The 21,601-nt window shown below is 42.8% G+C and overlaps 1 protein-coding gene and 1 long non-coding RNA gene across 5 annotated transcripts in view; one reads left to right on the top strand and one right to left on the bottom strand.

Annotated features, from left to right (window-relative positions):
- The first annotated feature begins 492 nt into the window (after window positions 1–492).
- LOC139759545 (uncharacterized) lies at window positions 493–12,175 on the top strand. Its single transcript, XR_011715097.1, has 4 exons — window positions 493–1,067; window positions 2,494–2,786; window positions 8,558–8,720; window positions 12,042–12,175. It is a non-coding gene; the product is annotated as an uncharacterized lncRNA (long non-coding RNA).
- LOC139759543 (proton channel OtopLc-like) overlaps window positions 9,604–21,601 on the bottom strand; it is a 92,939-nt gene continuing 80,941 nt past the window's right edge. For 3 of the 4 annotated variants that reach the window (XM_071681784.1, XM_071681781.1, XM_071681782.1), the window contains 6 exons: window positions 14,149–14,408; window positions 13,559–13,764; window positions 12,475–13,441; window positions 12,104–12,279; window positions 10,865–11,908; window positions 9,604–10,674 (listed from right to left, as the gene is read on the bottom strand). In XM_071681784.1, the coding sequence (XP_071537885.1) occupies window positions 10,555–10,674; window positions 10,865–11,908; window positions 12,104–12,279; window positions 12,475–13,441; window positions 13,559–13,764; window positions 14,149–14,408 (2,773 nt within the window). In that variant the 3' untranslated portion in view covers window positions 9,604–10,554. Of the gene's footprint in view, window positions 10,675–10,864; window positions 11,909–12,103; window positions 12,280–12,474; window positions 13,442–13,558; window positions 13,765–14,148; window positions 14,409–19,260; window positions 19,501–21,601 lie in introns of those variants that run through there. The other variant, XM_071681783.1, reaches the window with a different exon arrangement.

The following is a 21,601-nucleotide window of genomic DNA, read 5'->3' as shown; positions in this document are numbered from 1 at the left end:
CATGTTATAAATGAATTTTGGAAGATTTTCATTTTAGTGGCAGATTGTCAAATTCAGTATTTAGATAAATGATATATATTTGAAGTTCCTGTTTATCATGTGATAAATCTTAAAAGTTTGGGTCAAAACAGGTTTGTTCTGCATAAAGCAAATTAGCACTTTTGGGGGGGCGGGGTTAATAATTTGATGAAATTTACACCAGGCTAAAACCGACACTGAGTGAGAATGATAACTTAGTCTATTTTAGGTGTCTGTGTGTTAAACGAAAAACATGCAGTTACGATCACCAGAGTTTGTACTGTATACACAATTCCATATTGAAATTGATCATGCCAACACTTAGGCGAAAAAGTAAAGGTAATTTTGTCATCCCTTGTTTTGTAACAGAAGAAATTAAGGAATATTGATGGAACTTTATGTTCTGCATATTGCTGGTGAGTAAGTGGAGGACGAAATGATCATATTTATAATGTGTTCTAAAGTTGCTACCATAAGATCACTAAATTCGATACAAAGTCGTCTTTACATGAATTTAATCGTGGTAATATTCAGGGTTAAAAGGTCTTGAATGGGACAACCTTGGTGGAGTGCATTATGGTGTTAAAAAGTAGCAACGAAGACATCCCAACGAAAAAGGGCCCTCTGATTTCTTTTATTCGATCATAGTCTTTTTATGGTAATATCCTTATCTTTTGAAGTGGTGGGTTGCTGTTATCAACTGAGAAAGTATTACTTTTGCCGCCGTTTATAAGATGCACTTATGATTATGTATTTACTTGTACTGTATCTGTATTCATACATGTTTTGATCTGTCACACCAGCAAGAAAAGAATATCTGATGCTTCGTCCGTCTCTTGCATAGTACAGTACCTCATAAAAGGGGATGACGAAGCCGCCGCCCCTTAATAGGAATCCTTGTTGAGTCCGTGATCATGGAGTTCCGCACACACCTTAGCTGTTCACCAGGATACCTCAACAAGACAATGGTTGCTCTTACAGAGATATAGTATTAAAGTCTCATTTACTACACCGGGACTAAGGACGGAGATCGGGATAATGCGCATCAGGTAAGTGCATCATCATTGTAAATATTTAATGAACTGTAAAATTACATTGAAGTCAGTGTTCATCCTTGTTCTTTCAAAACCGACCATGCACAAACAGAAACGTTGCCGATTATGCTTTTCTCCGTGATGGAAAGAAAATTTCTGACAGGCAGACAATAGCGTACTGCAAGATCCGCCACCGGCGGCTGTGCAGCCTTAACCTTGCCGCCTTATTTGGTCCACCCAGATTGCTTGGCCGTTCTCTTATCCGGGTCACTCTTTGTTACCTATGCAAAATCACTTCCTCTTATATTTATATAAACTGTCAATGCTGCATCCTTGGAGGAGTATCACTGAAGATTCTTGGGTTACCGTAGTAAACGATCCATGGGCGTATCCAAGATGTGGTCAAAGATGGTGGTTGGGGTTGGGGTGAAAGCCAATTTGGTTGTTTCATTGGTCGTTTTGTGTAAATCTCCGAAGAGGTTAAATATACGTACGTATTCGTTCATTTTTCTCTATAAGGGATTGGAATAGAGTGATTTTAAGAATATAAGGTTATTGTATGTTGAATACGGCCCTGACACTTATCACATTACTGATTAGATCAGTAAGGCAGAGGTTTAATCCATACTAAACCAGGATTTCTCACCTCTGATGAGGCACAGTGGATGCTCTTTCGTAATACGCTGTAGCAACACTGCATTCAGGCAGTGAAAACAAATGTAAGATTGCGTTATGAATACCTCACGCGACTTTGCGTTATGAGTACTAGACACTTCGCGTTATGAATACTACACACTTGACTTTTAAACTATAGTAACCTGACTTGTTTACAGTACTACTCGTCGGAACGCTTCATATTCTGGCTTTTATTTGAGGGCTGTTAATTCTTACATCTCGATTTAAGAGCTGTTATGCCATTACCTTTCCCATGGCTAGATGCTTTCAAAGTTGAGAGAAGACTGAAGTGACCATTTACTTAAATAATGAAAAATCGGGGTTACATTTTGATTTTACAAAGGCAAGTCGTTGGAAACAGCATAAATCCAGAACACTCCCTGTACAAGGACCTAATCAATAGGTATTATGGAAGGAAAATTGAGAACCAAGCACCCATCTAGTATAGATCCCTGACGGTTGTATCAGTCACTGGACATCAAAAGTCAGATTGTTTTGTATATCAAAACTCAACCAGCTGAAGCACAGTAAAGCATGAACTCGATCTTAGATGCGTAGAGAGTTATGGTCTTGCATTCACGCAAAACCTTTATTACTGAGGAGAAAAAAATGGCATTTTTGTTTCTCGACTGTAGTACTTCGGGAAATAACTCGTTAAAAGAAAAATATATTTGATTTGCTATCCTTGCCATACTCAAACTTCTATAAGTTGAGAAACTATTCCACACCATTTCATAGTGACATTTATTTTTCTTTATTCGTACAGGATGACGCTTAAGCTGGTATCCCATGTTGTTCTTGCGTGACCAAATGATTCCGTTTAGGAATATGACTGGATACTGATGAACACGCAAGATGCCAATCCAAATCAACGCAACTGGCATTGAGGTTCGCGGATTTTGTCAGATTTAGCGAATGCAGTCAGCCACTAAAGTGATTGCAATCATCAGTCGATGCCTGTTGCCTGAAAAAGACGTAGCAAATGGTTGGCATGTGACCATTGTAAGAGAAAGGTTTTTGGCGAACAGAAGAGACTCCCAATAGACTAAATTTTGTAAGGTAAGTAGTTTTTTGGTTCAACTATTTACATATGATCTTAAGTTCATATAGAAAGAATGACACATTCCTCAGTTGCTGGGTGTAATGTATTCTTCAGTCACCCTTATCATGGACGATTTGATATTGAACTGTAATGACATTAGATTTGTACACAAGTTATGGTATGACGGACATTTAAACGGCTCGATATTCAAAAGAGGATTGGATCCCGTGACATTTGGAATGTACTTATACAGTAAACTCGTTTTTGGAAGAGGTCCCTTCAGTTGCGTTACTGCTAACAACTCTGTCGATAGTGATCTCGAAAGTCGGGTTTACTTTGAAAAGGCTAACTGCTTTTTTCCCCATTTTGATGGGGAGGTCAGAGTATCAACAACTGTTTATTAGAATACTGGAATTCTATATCAGATAAGAGCAACATTTCTCATGACTTCTGTAACACTGTTCCTGTTGTGCTAGGTTAGGCAATGAAAAGCTAAGACCGCTAGAGGGACGTATTGCATATGCTGTGTTTGGTATAGAAATTCAAGTAAATGTGTCCTACATACAGTTCCTGAGAAGTACATTAGTTATATAAGGCTCAGGCAGTCTCGTGTCACGAAGTTTGGAACTTCTCCCAGTATTGCATACTGCTGTGAATACTCGTCGGTAGAGACTGAAATAACCTTCATCTAACCAGAACTGTTCTCACCAGATTCGTACCGAGAGACCTTGTCCAGCGGGATCCAAGAACTTTTATTAGAAAGCCGAGTTGAATTCTAGCTCATGTTAAGGTATTACAACTTCATAATATATGGTATGCTAGAAACAGCCCCACTTATCGCTCGTACATGATTCTTAACGTAGTCTTAAAACACGCGAATGCCATACAGTTTCTCTTGTTGCTAGTTACAAGAACAAGGTCCTATTTAGAGTGTGGGGACTCTACAAGGGTGTTCTTTTGCCTCGCCTCGTTCACGCACGACTACCATAGGGTTGTGGTATATCGGAGCTCCGATTGGTCCGGCGCATGGAGAGAGGCGGCCTTTTGGGGACGAGAACATTGGTGTCACGGACAACAGCGTTTGATCACTGAACATCGTTTATTTATAAAATGCTGTGTGTAAACCTGACAAGAAGAACAACAAAAAAAAATAAAGTTACATTCGTAGTGTCATCGTTAGCTCTTAAACGCTTGAAACTGTTGCCGATAGTAATATAGACCTAGGAATCTGGTAATTGATGAAGGACGACTATGCTACCATAGAATAAGACGAATCGGATTTCATGTAACAGTAGCACCTTTGGTTTTTATGAAAAACCTTTGGTTAATTACCATATGGACATCACAAGGGGACTTTCGTATGATAACAGGCGATATGAAGAAAGAATTATCGACGGCTTCTCGAGAGAGCGGAAGTGAAACCGAGGAAAGCCGCTCCCTTTTATGCAGCTCTGTTGGAGGAGGGAACTGGAGTCACCGATGGTACGCACGACCCCAGCTTACTAAAAGACTCGAGACTATCAGCCTCTGTTTAAAGCTAGGCTTATTACTGCACCTGGCATCGCTTTCCGGCAACGTGAGGAATTCCCTGGCCATGCTCACTCGGTGCGCACAAGCGGCGAGTCGTCCTGCACGTATGTCGGCCTAGGAGCCACGGGGCTGTCAGCTCCCAACCCGGTATAGCTAGCAGAGGCGGTGATGCCATATTATATGGATTTTCAAGTAATTTAAGTACGTAGATATATTAAGAAAAGTAATCGTGACCTGAATATATGCAAAGAATATATCTTTGCATGCCATATTGATTTTAATGCAGACTGCAAGATTATAATTTATTTTTCCAACCTTTGAGAAGGTCACACGGAGGAATAAGTCAATAGCGATTTGCAGATAGAGTCAAGTTGTTCGTCGGTAGCGCTAATTCTAGAGCGATTTGTTACAGGAACAAGGTCCTATTTGGAGTGTGGGGCTCTACCAGAGTGTACTGTTGTCATTTCAGTCTTATAATCAGAGTAGATATAAGTCACTGTAGGTTTGAAGGCCGCGGGAACGTTAAAGTAAGTGTATCGGGAAATCAAATTCAGGCTAAGCTAACCAATGTGTTTTTTGATGGGGATGGAATGATTATACGAAATCGATATCGACCTACACCACCGCCAGTCATCACCACAGCCAAGCCGCTGTCGCCAACCATACACCCATACACTGGTAGACTCAACCACCATTACAACGTCACCATTACAACCTAATTCACCATTGCTGATACCACAGTGTCTCTCCCTAGTCACTATCACAATTTGACTTCCCGTTCAGCACTGGACTGTCATACCACGGCTCCGTTATGTTTAATACCACAGATTCATTCTCCATTATTATCCCCACCACCACACTACCAGTAGCAATAACTACATCAGCCACCACGGCCAGCATGATAACCACAGTCACAACCAGACTCATCACAACCAGACTCATCGCCCCCACCAGATTACAAAAGAACCGCCGCCAACAACCACACCACAGCCATCAACAGTAACAACTAACTTGGTCGGTTATTCTTGCCGCTTTCCTATTTCCGTCCCTTATTGCGTGCTGTTGCAAGAGGGACCTAACTTTACCTGCGAGATTCCAACCTGCCTCGAGTTCGCTGATTTTCTTTCTTCTCTTGCTAGCAAGATCTACTACTTACCGGGCGTCGTCTTCTGTATGTTTATGAGAACGTAGTCAAATCTATATATCATATAATTCGTACAGAGGGACTTCTGACTGTAGCGTCGAGTATGATGTGGGTATTCACTTAATAATTCATGTATGTGTTGAGTTGTGTGTACGTTGATTATACGTGTTTTAAGCGTAAGGGTATATACGCACATCATGATCGCCATTTGCGTACGCAGGAAGATAGCTGGCTTGCTTGATGAGTTCGATATCTTGTAATGGGAGGACGGTGATGTACTCGAAGACATTGGTTGGTTGGTTGGGATTTAGGCTTATCTGGTGCCAGGGTCATTATTAATTAAGGCCGTCAAGGATTAAGCTATAACCGACGCCCGAAAAAATCTTGAGCGCCTTCTTCAAGTGTTGACGAAGATGCTAAGACCATATACACGCTTCCCACTGCGCGCATCAATCGATAACCTACGATGGTTCATTATCATCATGACCGTCATTAACGTTAGCCTTTATATACACACGTCTTCCTCCCATGACTAGTTTCATGTTCCAAGTTCTTATAGATGCTTTCTTAAATGGCTTCTTCCTTTATATATATGTTTTCTTTAGGGTGAAATAAGACAAAAGGGCATGTCACCGGTGTTTCCCCCTTGAAATCATCGATCTTGAGTCGGTATGATTTTAAAAGCATCTATCTTGATGTCCACAAAAGGGACACAGTATTTCCCAGAAGGTGTTATGAATTAAAACAGTTGTCTATCGCAGTGTCAAAAAAAGGGTATGTGCACTCTCTCACTCGCTGCCACTTAACAATGGACCATTGCGACTTCGGGAGCAACAGTGCAACATAAATTAAGGTTGTCGGTAAACATTCGAAGCCAAGCTAGAACCGCCCCTTCAAAACCCGTTTACCTGAGAGAAATATTATTGATTATTTCAGACAAAAATAACACGAATTGCGATGAGAAACTTTTATGGGTATAATCAACGTTAGATACTACATGTAAGACTTTATTTCATACGTGTGAAATGTATTATTGATGCAGCTTAAAGAAATTCAGTCTTTTGCGGACATCGGTCAGAAAATGTACCAGAACAATTCATACACATGAAATGTTTCAAACGGTCCTCGTGATATTCAGGATTGATCATTCATCCCCCGTTACCAAACCAATTATTGTTATTTACAGTGAAAGGATGAAGAGTCATGATAACTGGCCCCGAAATAGTTAATAAATGATGAGTGTGAAGTGGGTATTAAAGCCAAATCGGCCGCCTCAAGAACGTAAGGTAAAGTTCTAGCGTCTTTAGTTTTCGTACACCGAGGCATGAGAGGAGAGCATTGCCAACAGGGAATCATAAAGCAATCTTTCTGCAACACGAGAGAGAGAGAGAGAGAGAGTCGCGTGAGAGTGGAAATTTTTCGTGGGCCTTGTGGTGACTTGATATCTATCCTCGAGGCGTGTGGTAAGGCATCCTAGAAATTCTACGTTTAGTGATATGTTACCATAGAGGCGTGTAGTAATTTACCCTGGAAATTCTGCGTTTAGTAATTTGTTACCTTAGGGGCGTGCGTGCGGTAATTTATCCTAATTATTCAACGTTTAGTAACTTGTTACCGTAGAGGCGTGTGGTAAGAAATCACGGCGATCGTCGTTGCAATGTATTAGCACTTTACTGATATATTCCCAGGGTTTACATCAGAGAGTTGTATCTCCATTGTCTTCAAGCTCAGATCTGAATATTGTAGGTACTTTGCGTATGTTTGTGGTTGTTTGTGTCTCTAATTGCGTGGTTATGTTGACCTATATATATTGTAATGGAGGGAATTACACCCAAGAAATCAATCTTGTAAAATGAGGGTGTATTCTTTATTTTCGTATTGTGAAACTGATTTAGAAACGAAGGTTTGTGTTCGGGTGTGTTTCTTTGTGTTCGTTTGTGTGCACTTTTTTGTGACGGCTTTTGTATAAATTTTGTTTTGTGTTTGTATCAAAATGTTTGCAAGAGTAATGCTTACTGTTGTTTCAATGTATTTGTTTTAAGTCATGCGTTTACCTGTGTATAGACTTTTTATACGTGTATATTGATGTGATCACCTATGTATGTATATGCGTACATGTAGAGAATGACCCGCATCCATATTTTTCTACGTACGTGTATATGATGTACTGTCCGTGCATTGCTGGGATGTTTTTAATCTGATGGGACCCCTTCTTTTAACTTTTTACTTTTTTAATCTTTCTTTACTGTGTGCCAATGTGTATTCCACTCTCATTATTGAAGTGTATATGCGTTATATGCACGGTATGGGTGGAGAGTTCTATACTCGTGGGGCCCCATCTCTTGAACTTTCTCGTTATAGTTTATTTATTCTCTTTTTGATATGCATACTGCCAGCATTTACAGCTTCATATCTTACTTTATATTCCATTCATCCACTATTCTCATTTTATGAAAGGTGTTTTTAACATGTTCTCTTACAAGTTTGTAGCATAAGTTCTTGTTGTGGCATTTCCTTTTTGCACTCTATAAAGGATTGATCACTTGTCTACCTTCTGATTTAGAAACTTGAAGGAAGTGGTCAAGTTACCCCATATTCGTCTCTCTCCTATGATGGATGAATTTATCGCCTCCTAACCTTTTATCGTGACTAACCTCTTATCGTGATAACTCTGCACTTCCCTCATGACCTCGGCATCATCAGCAAACATATCCAGATAGGAGTCCACGCCTTTTTGCGTCCCACATAGGCCAGGAGGCGTAATGGTTCCAGGACCAAGCCCTGTGGCACACCACAGGTGACCCAGAAACCCATTTCGAGAAGGCTTCTCTTAACATAATGTTTTCTGTTCTTTTCTGTGAAGATGGGTTATTGTCCATCGAGGGAATCCTCCCGTTTATTCCTGCCTGAAAACTTTGTATATTAACCTTCTAGTCGGGACAGCGTCAACTGCTTTCAGGCAGTGCAGCTTCACGCAGATTGTTTGTTGGTGTTACTGGGAAAGAGTTTTGCACTTGTGTTGCCCCGTGTCTTAACCTTGTATGTATGTATCATGTCTTTACGTCTGTCTTTGCACACACTCATGCCTAAACCAAGTACCCATTTATCCACCAGACTCGAGGGGAGGATGAACAGCTGGGTTTGGTTCTGGACCAACTATAGCACCGACGACGATTCGAACGTGGGTCAGTCCGTTTGTGAATCATGGTCGGCGGCGCTAACTCCAACACCACTTAGTGTGTGTGTGTGTGTATCTTCTTGCACATGTATTCATGTGGTAAGTGTACACAATCTTATGCGAGTTTACCTTCGTAAACATACAAATATACATAGCACGTGTCTGGCTTTGTATGATCAGCTAAGAGACGGTGTGTGTGTGTGTGTGTGTGTGTGCAGGCCTTGGTAACCAGAGTCAACGACCTTCGCCACTCGATCTTAGCGACCGTTTCCACCGGCGCACGAACTCGCCAAAGTGTTTTAAACTTCCTCTCGTACCAGTTCCGATTCAGGAGTGTGTGACAAACGAGTGGAAGTACATGAACTGTACTGGGTGTGTCTCTTGCTTAAGAGAGAGATCTGTAGGGAGTTGAATATTTATGAATACTTTCTCCGCTTTGGTCGGGGGAGAGAGAGAGAGAGAGAAGCAGGCAGAAAATCTGAGAGGAGGGACTGAGCGAAAGGAAGCGAGAAAGATGGGAACTTTTGATAGGCACAGATGACCTCCACCTCGTCTCGGGGCATCTTGGGCGAAGAATATTTAACGATGCTTATTTAATTTGTTTTTAGAGAAAGAGAAGGAAAGGGAATCTTTCCCATGACCCCTAGACTCAGGTAAACGTACCCCACTTTGCTGGTAGGACAATACGATTTTGTGATGGGTATCGTTGTCTCAGACTTGCTTTGGAAAGGTGGGTGGAGAAAATGTAGTCTTCGGAATACTACATAGGATATTTCTTCCACTTATGCTCGTTTTCAAGCGTATCAGTAACTAATTTGCCTCCCATTTTGTCATTTACTTGCTGTGTTTCAAGAGTTGTCCTTTGTTCTAGATTTATTTTATTACAGTGTTTATATTCTCGATCCATTTGTTATATGAGAAAGCATCACACCTATTTACATTTTACAGTGGATATGGGGGACTATAGAGTTAGAACACGAGATATAAATCAATATATTTTATTTGGCATAAGTACAATATATATATGTAAATATATATTCCTCGAAAGAATCGCTTGTACTTGGGCTTATAACTTAATATAGATACTAAGTACAACATTTACAAGTGTAGCACAGAGGTAATGCCCGACTTTCAGGCCTCGTCAGCCTTCGTCAGCTAAGTAAAATGTACTCCAGACTAAACATCTACACACGTCTCCAACTTTACATATCACAATTGAGGATGTCGAGCCCACCGGGAAGAGGCGAGCCCCGACGTGACCAGCGTATCACAAGGGGTCAATATCTACAGTGTATGGCATCATAAATATAGGACGATGAGCAATGAGGACGGGTTTTTGGCACCCTACAGGGCCAGTATGTACAGCAGGTGATGGAGTGCTTAGCGACCCCTCCTCTTCTCTTGGTTGGCGCCGTGCAGGGCCAGTATGTACAGTGGATGACGGAGGGGTGCCAAGGCACCTTTCCCAGTTTGGCGCCGTGCAGGGCCGTTATGTACAGTGAGTGACGGGGAAGGTGCGACCCCCTCTCTCTTCACCACTCGTCCGACACTCACATGGGACGCTTAAAATCATCAAATCATGTCAGCTTCTTATCCGCAGATCACGCACACACACTGATATTGGTAACCAGAAGATGCCATCAAAATCACGTAACTCCTACTACATGTTCGCCGCCAGAAGATTTGCCTCCATTTTCACATGGTGCATCTCTTGTCGGATCTTGACCGCGAGTGCCAGGCGATGGTGCAGTAGAGGGGACGGATGATTATGTACAGACGCTACTGTAGCGCAGGTTAAGTCCACGACAACAGGGAACGTCGCAGGATGGGATCCCACCACCGCCTCGCGAGTCCACAGAAAGGGATTGGGCGGGTGGCGTCAGGACGCGGGGGACCTAGAAAGCCACAGGTCTAGGGGCACGACAGGGCCATTCTAGTGGGACTCCTCAACCTCATACGACGCCTTCCACATGTCCGCAAGACACACGGACGAGTGGAAGCGGTAGAAGAGCGCGAGCGGCAATGTCAAGTGTGAAAGCAATGTCCACAGCTCCTGGAGAAAGAAGGAAAAGAAATCGTTAGTTACAGCGGTACATTCCCCGAGAAGTAGGCTTTCATGACAGCAATATCGAATGCCCTAAATTCCTCGAGACTAAATAGTATGGTATGATATAATTCTTAGGCACAGGATTCATCTTATATTAGTATGTCACACACTGGAAACATGTACAGTCGCAACTCACCTTGCCGTAGAAATCATAGAGTATGGAATTGCCTTCTTCGCTCTTAATCTCGAAGGTCTGGAGAAGCCACATGGCCACGTTGGTCACCACTAGGTAGGTGACGACCTCGCGTCCTGGCTTCTTGTGTTGTAGCGACTGGGCGTTCGAGCAGCGTCTCAGACCATCGCAGATCAGTGCCGTCTGAAGGATCACCTGAGACACCTGCAGGATGGAGACCGTTGCAAAGAGGACTTCCCCGTTCTTGATTGCCGGCACCATGCTGAGGAAGGCGTACAGGAAGATGCAAGGGAGGCAGACGTAGAGCAGGATGTCATCCACGGAGCTCATGGCGTGTCGGATGACGTCCAGGATCCGCAAGGAATTGTAAGCGATGGCCGCTGTTATCAACATGCAGGTCAGTAGGATGATTTCACTGGCGCCGTTGACGTACGACCCAAGCTTCCTGGTGTCCTCAGACGCAGAGAAGATGAAGAAGAGGATGATGGATACAACTGTAGCGACTGTCATGAGCAGACCGGCGAACAGTCCACGGTTGGAAGCGTGACAGTCGACGTAGATGATGAGGTTGGACGTCAGAGATTTGCTGTTGTCCTCTTCATACGTGACCTCGACTGAGGGGATGTGTGTGTGGCGCTCGAACATGCCAATGTTCTCCCAAAGAAGAATCCACAACCCGACCATCAGGATGTTGAACTCGATGCTGAAGGGGTACAGGTAGGGCGTGGTAGTGTTGATCATGTCGGACAGGTGGGTGTCCTTCTCGCACCCGTAGTTGATGGACCACGATGATGCCCCGGAAGCCACAAACTTTCGGCCAGTGAAATGGTGGACATCGTCGTCATCCATTTCATCAGAGTCATCGTCGTCGCCACCGACGAGCCTGGCGGTGTAGGGCTCGTCCGCACCGTAACCTTCCTTGCTCTTTTTCAGGAAGATGGCCTGTAAGGTCTCTTGCAGGATGGTGTAAATCCAGAAACACAGGCAGGAAGCTATGCAGTGCATGATGCCAAATCTTGACAAGACTAGACGTCGGTTGATGATCAACTGTAAAGAAGAACAGTACATTATAGTAAGTCAAGAGCAGGAACTTTCACATCTCCCTAACTCTGAATGTAATTTCAGCTTCGACCTCCCTCCCTTACTCGTCCCTAACTCCTAAATGTATCATTCTCTGCAGGGTAATATGGGCCGATGTTTCAACTGTCTTGTAAGAAGCCATATGCGGGGTGTGTTACTTACATTGGAGTACTTGAAGATGAAGAATAGTTGGTAGAAGGCGAACACAGGCTGCAGGACGGACATAACAACGTCAGTGGTGCAGGTGCAGTTGTCGAAGACGGGGTCGTCTTGCGTCAGGTACAGTATCTTCTGGCCAAGGTTCAGGCCAGTGTGAATCAGGTAACCCAAACAGAAGACTGTCAAAAGAATATGTAGGTTAATAATGTATTTATTTATTTATATATATATATATATATATATATATATATATATATATATATATTTCCAGTTGTGTGCTATGTAAATGATATTATTCAGTGGTGCCCAAATAATTTAAATTTCTGCATATATTAATAAACAAGGTTTTTTCAGTGGAAGGCTTCAGTAATTACCTGTAGCCCCGATCTTGAGGTAGAGGGAGCCTCCGTGTCTGCCCGAGGTGAAGCCATAATACTGTGGGATGGTCTTGGGCGCTTCGGGCACATTGATGCGCAACTGATACTGCCCATCGCCCGTGGGCTCCAACTGCACTTGTTCGTCCTTGTTAATCTGCTTCGTTTTCGCCTCGTCGAGCGCGCGGGAGATGAGATTAACGTACCGTCGGACATCCACATGAACGTAGAATAACCACAACAGCTGCGCTACAATTAGGAACACGTTGAAACTCTCGGCTATGGCTGAATCATGGCCGCTGAAGGTGTCCGCCAGGTAGATCACGATTCCCAGCATGACCAGGAACACGGCATACATAATGCTCAGATTTTTGCTAAGGGTGTGTTGGAACCAAGCCTTCTTCTCTCCTTCTTCGGTAGGCTGTGGCGGCAAATGTGGGTCGTGAGGGTCGGGATGTGTGGATACGCCCTCCGGATGAGCAGAAACTATTGTTTGCTGGCCTTCCACAAGCTTTATTCCAGCAGTCTGATGAGGTACCGGCGATGCCACCTGGTGACCGGTGATGCCGTAGCCAACCTCGCTATAGATGGACTGCGTGTCGTTGTGAAGGTTGGGATACATGCTGGAAACTGGCTGGTTCCCATTTAAGGAGAGCATCGAGACGGATCGCCCGTTTCTCGAAGGCGCTACCCCCGCGATTGGGGGCGCGGCACCTTGCTGCAGATTGAGCTGCACGACCATACTGTGCCTGCGTCCCTGGGTTATGGTACTGGGCGCACCCACGATAGAGGGCGAGGGAGAGGCCATGCCGGGTTCCACCGTGACGTGTGAGAGAGGAAGAGGGGGAGGAGATCCCACGGGGAGTACCAATGGCGTGGGTTCCGTGTGAACGTATCCTTGGTTGTTCATCCCACTACCAGCACCAGACTTCCGACGCCCCTGAGGCGGCTGAAGCTCGTCCAAACTCTGGAGTAAAACAAATTGAACACACATTAATACACCTCACAACTTCGACTTTGGATATAACTTGACAAAAACATTTAAAACATTTTAGAATCTGGCTGCGAAGGGCACGTGGCTTACCTCACAATCGGAGTCCGACTGGTAAAACGAGACTTCCTGTTGTTCTGTCTGGCGTTGGCGCGCGAGGTCGTCGATGGAATTTGAAGGTAACGTAACGTGTTCGTCCGAAGATACGTCGTGACGGATCGCTCCAGATACTGGACCAGCCCAGGAGGAATACTCAGACGGTACTCCCGAGTCCGAGCCGCTATAGAATCCTCCTGGTACTGTGGAGGAAGGGAGGCAGGTTAGCTACAGTGTGAAGCTTCGAGCCATTCCTAACAGGCTCAAACATCAATATCATGTCAACAAATAAGCTTTAACATCTTTAGCTTCACCTATCATCATTAATGGCATTAAACGTTAACAAACTTTTCCATCTTTGTTGGTACTAGCTGTTAGCGCCTAAAGTTCAGGTTAAAAGTGAGGATACTGCAAGTTTTCTATATCATAATGAATCTTCCAATCAATATATTTTACATGAGTTTACATGAGAAAGACAGGCAATGGGAGGCCTGGCTGGCCCACGACTGGGATGTCTGGTTAAAAAAAAAATAAAAGTTTAACTTGAAAATATTAGTCTCATTAACCCAATACTTGAACTGACTTACAATGTGTCTGTCCAGGGAGGTTAAGGATGTACTCGGGGTTGGCGGATCTGTCCGCTGGATCGGGATTCGCACCGCCGTTACCCTGTTGGCTGAGGGATTGGGCGCTGTTGTGTGGAGTGCCACCTAAGTGCGGCTGCAACTCCGGCGGTGCGCTCACCTTCCTGCGGCGATGTGGGTGCTGAGCAGGTAGCCCGTGGTTCACACGTCGGCGATTTTGTACAGGTGACACCAGAGCACTACTACCACTGGCCTCGCTCTCACTGTTGGAAACCAAGGAGAGAAAAAAAAGAAATATGAAACCTTCGTTTTATAAGCTCCTGTCAAGACTTCGTTTAAAGACAAAGTGAATAATTAGTCAGATTTAACTAGCATATTTATTTATAACATTATTCATCTACTATAGCATGACTTTAGCGATTTCATTTCTTAAAATGGTTACTAGTGAAGTCATGCAGTGTCAGATTAAGCACCTCTACCAATACTGGTTAAGATACGATGACCGACATATCACCTCTACAAAATTGCACTGAAGAATATCGGATATAAATAAATGTCTATGCAAATAGGGAAGTCATATAAATAAAAGGTTATATACATAAAATTCTTATTTTGGCAAGGTAGCCGTAGATGGCGAACGCAAACTCTCTTTTTCACAGGTAGCCATCCTGACCTTACCGTCCTCTTAAGGTAGTGGTTACATATATACAAAACATGATGATATGTTACATTAAGAACTTGAACTCTCGAGTGATAAACATCTTCCTCTTATGAATGAAAATCGAGCTCCTGGCTCAGCGTTCAATAAGCGTCAAAGAACGGTCGACGTAAATTTACGGTGGATTTCAACAAGGGCGAAATAGAATAATGAGTTTGTGGAAAGTTAAGTACATGTGATTGTTTATAAGTTTTGCCCGATCAACTGTAAAATGTTATATTATATACTACACAGTAACGATCATACACACATCTTTTATAAGCTGTACAATTATTTGACCTGATGTTTGACAAAGTCCATTCATTCTAAATCACCAACAATGTGCAGCGCCTCACTGATATGAAGAAATTCAAGAGTAAATACGTGAAGATGCATCACAAGCAAGCTTGAAATATCGCAAAAGACGGCGGGGAAGTGAAGGATCTCATGCGCGCGAGTTAGGTCATGACCCTGAAAGGAAGTATAAGACTGAAGTACCATTATAACTGAAAACTACTTAAAAAAAAAAGAATAGACATAACCATGGGATTCAAGTTATTTAATAAATGGTTTACACCGAAAACATACGTAGGTTCGTTGACACTATAGCGAAGTAGCGTCAATAATATTGCTGACAGGCTTCGTTAATTAATAATGGATGTCCAGCCGAAAATATTCCATATACCGTTTCCAGTTAGACTACTGGCACTTGGGGGCCTACCAACGGAAAGATCAGCAACTGTACTTCTGGTCTTACGACATATTACCTTCACAAGACCTTGACTCTTAACCTTCTGACTTCATAATCAGGGAGAACTCTCCAGCTACCACAAGCTCTGCGTACACCAGATCTTGTTACGGGTAAATAATACAAATTGATATAGCTGGAAAGGAGAGAGAAAATAGTATTACATACAGAAGCACTTGCATTACGCTGTGCCATATGGGATGTTGTATACTCGAGTATGATGACCAAACAGAGAGGTAGATGAATCTCACATATACGCAAAGGTCTGTAATGCTGCCATAAAACATATTTGTATGGTTCATCCATGCAAGTATAGACTATGGCTTCTTGTTAGATGCGGTAATTCCATTCTATAACAAAGAATTCATCCTTTGCATACTTAACATTATAGTTCAGGGAATTACCGATTAATATACATTCAGCTTTTGGTAGTCTCCGAGTGATGTATAATTCAAAGCCACCGTTAGCCAAAAGGTAGCATCGCTGAGCTCCATCTTCTCATGCCCAGGGATAGAACGGGAGGGATTTCACTCGATAAGTTTTTGTTTGCTATATAATTCGCTGGGATTACTTTACATTACTTGAGTCTTCTATCAGTAATGTATCTCTGCTGTTATGAAATCAGGAAAAAAAACTATCGACAATGCAATCTACTGTTACATGAGATAGTGCAGACGAATCGCTTTAAACATTCATAATGAGATGGAGTGAATAAAGATCGCAGAGATAAACCTGTTTCTAAGAGAAAAAAAAAAAGAGAAAAAAATGGGTATTCGATTCCACTGGGGTTTCAGTCCATGGCCCGCAAAAACAGTCGAGTTATACTTCCTCGGTTTTTCAGTAGTCGCGACTGGCGAGAAACTGGTCATATCCTTATAGCCTTACAATAACGTTGCCTCACGAAACATTCTGGCATCAACCTTCACCAGCAAAGTTACCTAGCCATATGTAACGGCAGTCCGACTTCCTAGTATTTCGCCCGGTATTGCCGTTTAACCAAACCTTTTTAAAAATATTGCTAAAAGGTGTTGGAAACACTGAGCGCCAATAATGTATTCAAGAAAATACCTTGTCATTCACTAGAAATCTATTATATCTATGGATTATCTGAACAAATTTTTTTTTTTCTAAAGTTTTGAACATCCAACCAATACATGTTACATTCTTAAGACTGGGAAATGTTGTCATGTAAAGCAACAACAGTTTCCAAGTAAGAGGTCATCAGTTGAGTCGTGGCTCAGAATAGATTCGGCAGGTCTCCGCCTGGTACGGGCCATGTGGTTGGTTCTTAGGGAGTACGGAGGGGATAGCTGTAAATAGGCAAGGATAACAAGGTTGGGTGGGAGGACGGGGGGCGGCTCGCAAACTTTTTGCCACACCTCGGACCGTCTGGGAGCATACTGACCAAAGGTTAGAGGACATTCCTCCATAGAGGCGAGAGTTGTATGTACATGTGAAATATTTCACTCCCACACAGAGGCGATATTTGTCTGTAGATTTGGAATGTTTCATTCCTTCACTGAGGCGATACTTGCATGGAAATATGAAACGTTTCATTCCTCCATACAGACGATTTTCGTCTTTAAATATGAAGGGGTTCTTTCCTCCATAAAGGTGATGTTTGAGTGTAAACATGGAATATTTGTTTCTACCATTAAGGCAATATCTATTTCTAATTATAAAATGTTTCATTGCTCCATGGAAATGGTAGCTGTATGTTAATATGAAATGTTTCATTCCCCATGCAGGCGATATTTCTGTGTAAATCAGAAATTTTTAATAATTTAAATTTCAAAAGTCAAATCTTACAATGAGAGCAGAAATAAACTGACGTAGGTGATAACACTGGCATGGTACACGAAAGACTGGAGTTCCTTGCTCGATATGCAAGAAGGGCAACTAACACGCGACAGCGTGTAGTTACAGAAGACATATTCTGTTGGCGTTAGTATGTATCATAGACACACTGGTCTCATCACCTGAGTCCCTATGTTAAAAACTTAGTCGTCCACTGTCATGTAAGGGTCAACGTTCGTTAAAAAAAAGGAACTATGAAAATACAGATATAAACTTGAAGGCATCGACGTATGGTAACGGTACTAAATAGTTATCAGACTCATGATACATAACCCCAGCATCCCTTGTATGGGGGCTCCTACAGCTTTGAGGCTGCACTCCAAACAGAACCAAGGAAATGAAGGACTCCTTTCCAGCAATAAGACCCTCCATAAGAGTATATATAAATATATATATATATATATATATATATATATATATATATATATATATATATATATATATATATATTCTGCCAAGCGTGTAATGATTCTCCAGGTCAAGCCTACTGGCGGCACAGGTAAACTGGCCGGAGTGATAGGAAATTCTCACTCAGGGTGCCTCGCGAAACGGTCATGTTCAAGAACAGTGTCAGTCAGACGCGGTGAGCCAGAGTCTTGCGTGTCGAAGTGTGGCTCGTTTCGTATTGGATCGCGCAGACTTCACGGTACGTCTGCTGTTCAGAGCGGAGAAACAGAACGAATTCTAATCAAACCGTTGCGCTGGACGAGGAAGTTCGTTTCTGTTGTTCACTTGAGCATCTCCATTTTATGAGACAGCTTCTTTTAGGTTTGCAAAAAAAAAAGAAAAAAAGAAAAAAAATATGGGTTATCCTCTGTTAACGAAAATCATAAAACAAGTCGAAATATTTGAAGGCACTTATGATAGACGGCAAAATATATCACATGCCCAGAATATACTTCTCGTCCTGGTGGCTACCACGCCCAAATCTAGACAAAAAGTGGGGCCACGAACACTCAGCCAGAGCTAGCTAGTGCATTTGGTCCAATGATCTTAAGCACGGAGTAACATCTAATTGCTTATCCCTCCTCAAAATACTTTTCCGATGAGCGCTTTTTAGCACTCTCAAGGAAAACTTAACATAGCGATATCAACCTTCTACATTATAAAACAAAATTGGTCGGCCAGTGTCAACACCTGGTCCTTAAACCGGATCAGTCTTACTCGGGGAGTTCCCGAATCTCTTTTTTTTTTTTTAGAGAAGAAGCCGAAAAAAAATATTAATGTCGTTTGGCTTTGCCAGAGCATGATTGGGGTTTGATGACAAGTTTATACAGTTTTCTGCCTGTAAGGCTCAACATTCACTAAGAAAGGGAAATGGACATATAGTATCATAACAACGGTTACTATGTCCAATTTCATACGTAACGGAATGGAGAATGGGTATGCCATTAAACGTATTTGGTATTACAGGGCAAAGCCTAGCTCCAGAAAACGTATGCCAACATTTACAGAGCGCTGAGTGCCCGTCCAAGGTAGGTAAGCAGGAAACTCCCAAACACCGTTGAAGGCCAAGCAGACCGCTAAAGGTCAGGTTATTAATCCTCTCTACTGAAGTATTCGCTCTATCTTCTCGTACTTTTTTTTTTTTTTATACCGTTAATATACAGAAATGGAAGACGTCAAACTACGCTCATGACGTATTGGTGCGAAAAAGCTGCATGCAGTGCACGGCAAAATACGCATTAAAGAATTTGCATGCTCAAAGTGTGTTTTGTTTATATCTTTAGAAAAGTCCGTTTTCCCAAGTACAAGAAAGCAGTTCGTCTAGCACAAAGATAAAAGAATTCGGAAGAAATAATCAAGAACTCACCTAATACTGCTGAGGACTAGACGTAGGGGGATGCTAATTGTTGTCATGTTATACATCCGTAAGACAAGTTCGTTATGTTACGTATCACGTTCCAAACCCACACACGAGATCGCGTGAGGCTGTCACAAAGTTGTCACGGGCAAGTCATCTTCCAAAGACACAGTTAAACCACTTTTAGTCACACAGTCTTGTCAAAAAAATTTCCTTCAGCACTTATTCACGTGTAACTAAATCCTCTTTCAGGCTAAGACACAACCACTGACGTTTATTTACCGCAGGGAGGAAGAACAATTCTCCGATCACAAGGTATAATCCAGCAACGTCCGAGACTCGGGTAATCCTTCTGTAGCGTATTCCTTGACGACGTGAAGTCTTGGTGCTGGAACTCCCCGTAGCTGCTTGCGCGCCCTCCGCGGCTTCCAGACCAAGTGACGGTCCTAGGCTCCGGCGTACAACGGCAGTCCTTCGTCCTTGGCAGGGGATGGGTGACTTGTGGTGGAGGTGGCGTCGAGTTGGTGGTACTTACGGCCTGAGACCCCGCCCCCAACCGAAGAGGGGAGTCCCCGATCCTGCCGCCGCCGCTCCTAGTAATCCTTAGGACGAAACTCATTCTTGCGCAATGTAAACATATAACTTGCTCCATAGAGGACATCTTTCTTTTGCGACTCTTCCTGGATCGCTTCCTTGTTAATGAAGACCACATTGGGAGGACATACAACACTTCGGCGAATCGAAGTAATTTGATACCGGAGACTTCGAAGGATATGCACATACCTGCTATATGAGCAACAAGACATTAAACAAACGGCTTCCGGTCTACCTATATTTCTTTTTCTTCGACCGACTACTGCACCTGTTCCCTACACGCGGATATCACTGTGGTCCATCTCTACCATCATAAGGAAATCTTATGACAGACTAGTCTGTATCGGGAGGCCCGGAACTTTTTCAGGAATTTTACACCATACAGGAGGTATCTGCTCTTTCAACACTAGAGGCGGAAGCCATTACATTAGTTGTCTACTATGTGTTACGAGGAACACACTCTGCATTCTTTTGTACACCTGTCACCACTTTCAAAGAACTTCATTCACTTTAGTTACTTTTAATATAAAACCATAGCCTTTACCCTATGTTCTAAAGTTGTCTTTGGATACATACATCAAAAAAATCCCATATGTCACAATTAAAACCCTAGGACCATCACTCACGCAGATGATTTGGTACTTTTGCCAGTCTGTTCAGAGAGTATTTACTCATCGGCAAGTTCACCAGTGCCAACCAAGGGGCATTCAACGTACAGAAACCATGACTGGATCTGGGCCGATGATAATGACTTCTAATGGGCCTCCGTGTGTAGTCGGGGTTTAGGCTGCTGGCTTACAGAGCATCGTATCACGCTGGGGTCACGTGCAACACGGTGGGTTATGCTACCCTTAGTCCGCTTTATCTATTTGCTATTTTACATGGACTATATGAAGTCGATGTATATATATGTCTGCGGTAGGTTATACCCGACTCACCTATCTGTCTTCCTAGTGACTACCCATCATATGGCGTAGATCAGCTAAACATAGTCTTCGAACATGACACACAATCCTTCAATTCCTTACTCGGTGTGTTAGGGTGAAACACAGACTTACACATCTCGCAGGCCTATATAACCAATACACGTTTTTAAAGGCAATCGAGTCATTTGCAAACGTTTTCTCGATAGAGCAGCAGTGAGGAATTCAAAGGAGAAGTTTTGTTTATAACAGGATCCATGACCAGGATCCAGCCTGAGCTAACCTCCGTAGCCTTAGCTGCTCTTGCCTAACTCCTGGTCTGCCTTCGCTTCCCCCAACCACTCACGGTTACGGAAGCTTGGCTGCTGATGTGGTGGGTTCGTGTTTGTAGCAGGAAGACACTGGACTTAAGATATATGTACATGAGTTACTAAACAAAGGAACTGGACGTTAGAAGTGTGAGTGATGGAGGATGAACAAACTTTCATCAGTGTGGAAATGAGTGAGAGAGAGAGAGAGAGAGAGAGAGAGAGAGAGAGAGAGAGAGAGAGAGAGAGAGAGAGAGAGAGAGAGAGGATGCTTAACCTTCATCATGAGTTACTTTTTCTTTTACCTGCTCGCTTTTCTGGCTTCAGCGAGGAAGAAAACAAAACAACCGTTGATGAAAAAAAAATAAGTAAAAATAAAAAATCCCGCACGTGTCTCCTCTGTTTTTACCTTTAGAAAACGATACTAGAAAAGGGAAGGGTTTATAGCCCCTTTATAGTCACGCACAGATTTGTGGAAGACGACATTTCTTCTTCCCAATCCCAGAGAGAGATTGTAACCCAGGA

This window comes from Panulirus ornatus, chromosome 33 (genome assembly GCF_036320965.1).
Source record: "Panulirus ornatus isolate Po-2019 chromosome 33, ASM3632096v1, whole genome shotgun sequence".
In the NCBI taxonomy this organism is placed as follows: Eukaryota; Metazoa; Arthropoda; class Malacostraca; order Decapoda; family Palinuridae; genus Panulirus; species Panulirus ornatus.
Note: the sequence above shows the minus strand (reverse complement) of the source record. Positions and strands in the feature narration are given on the sequence as shown.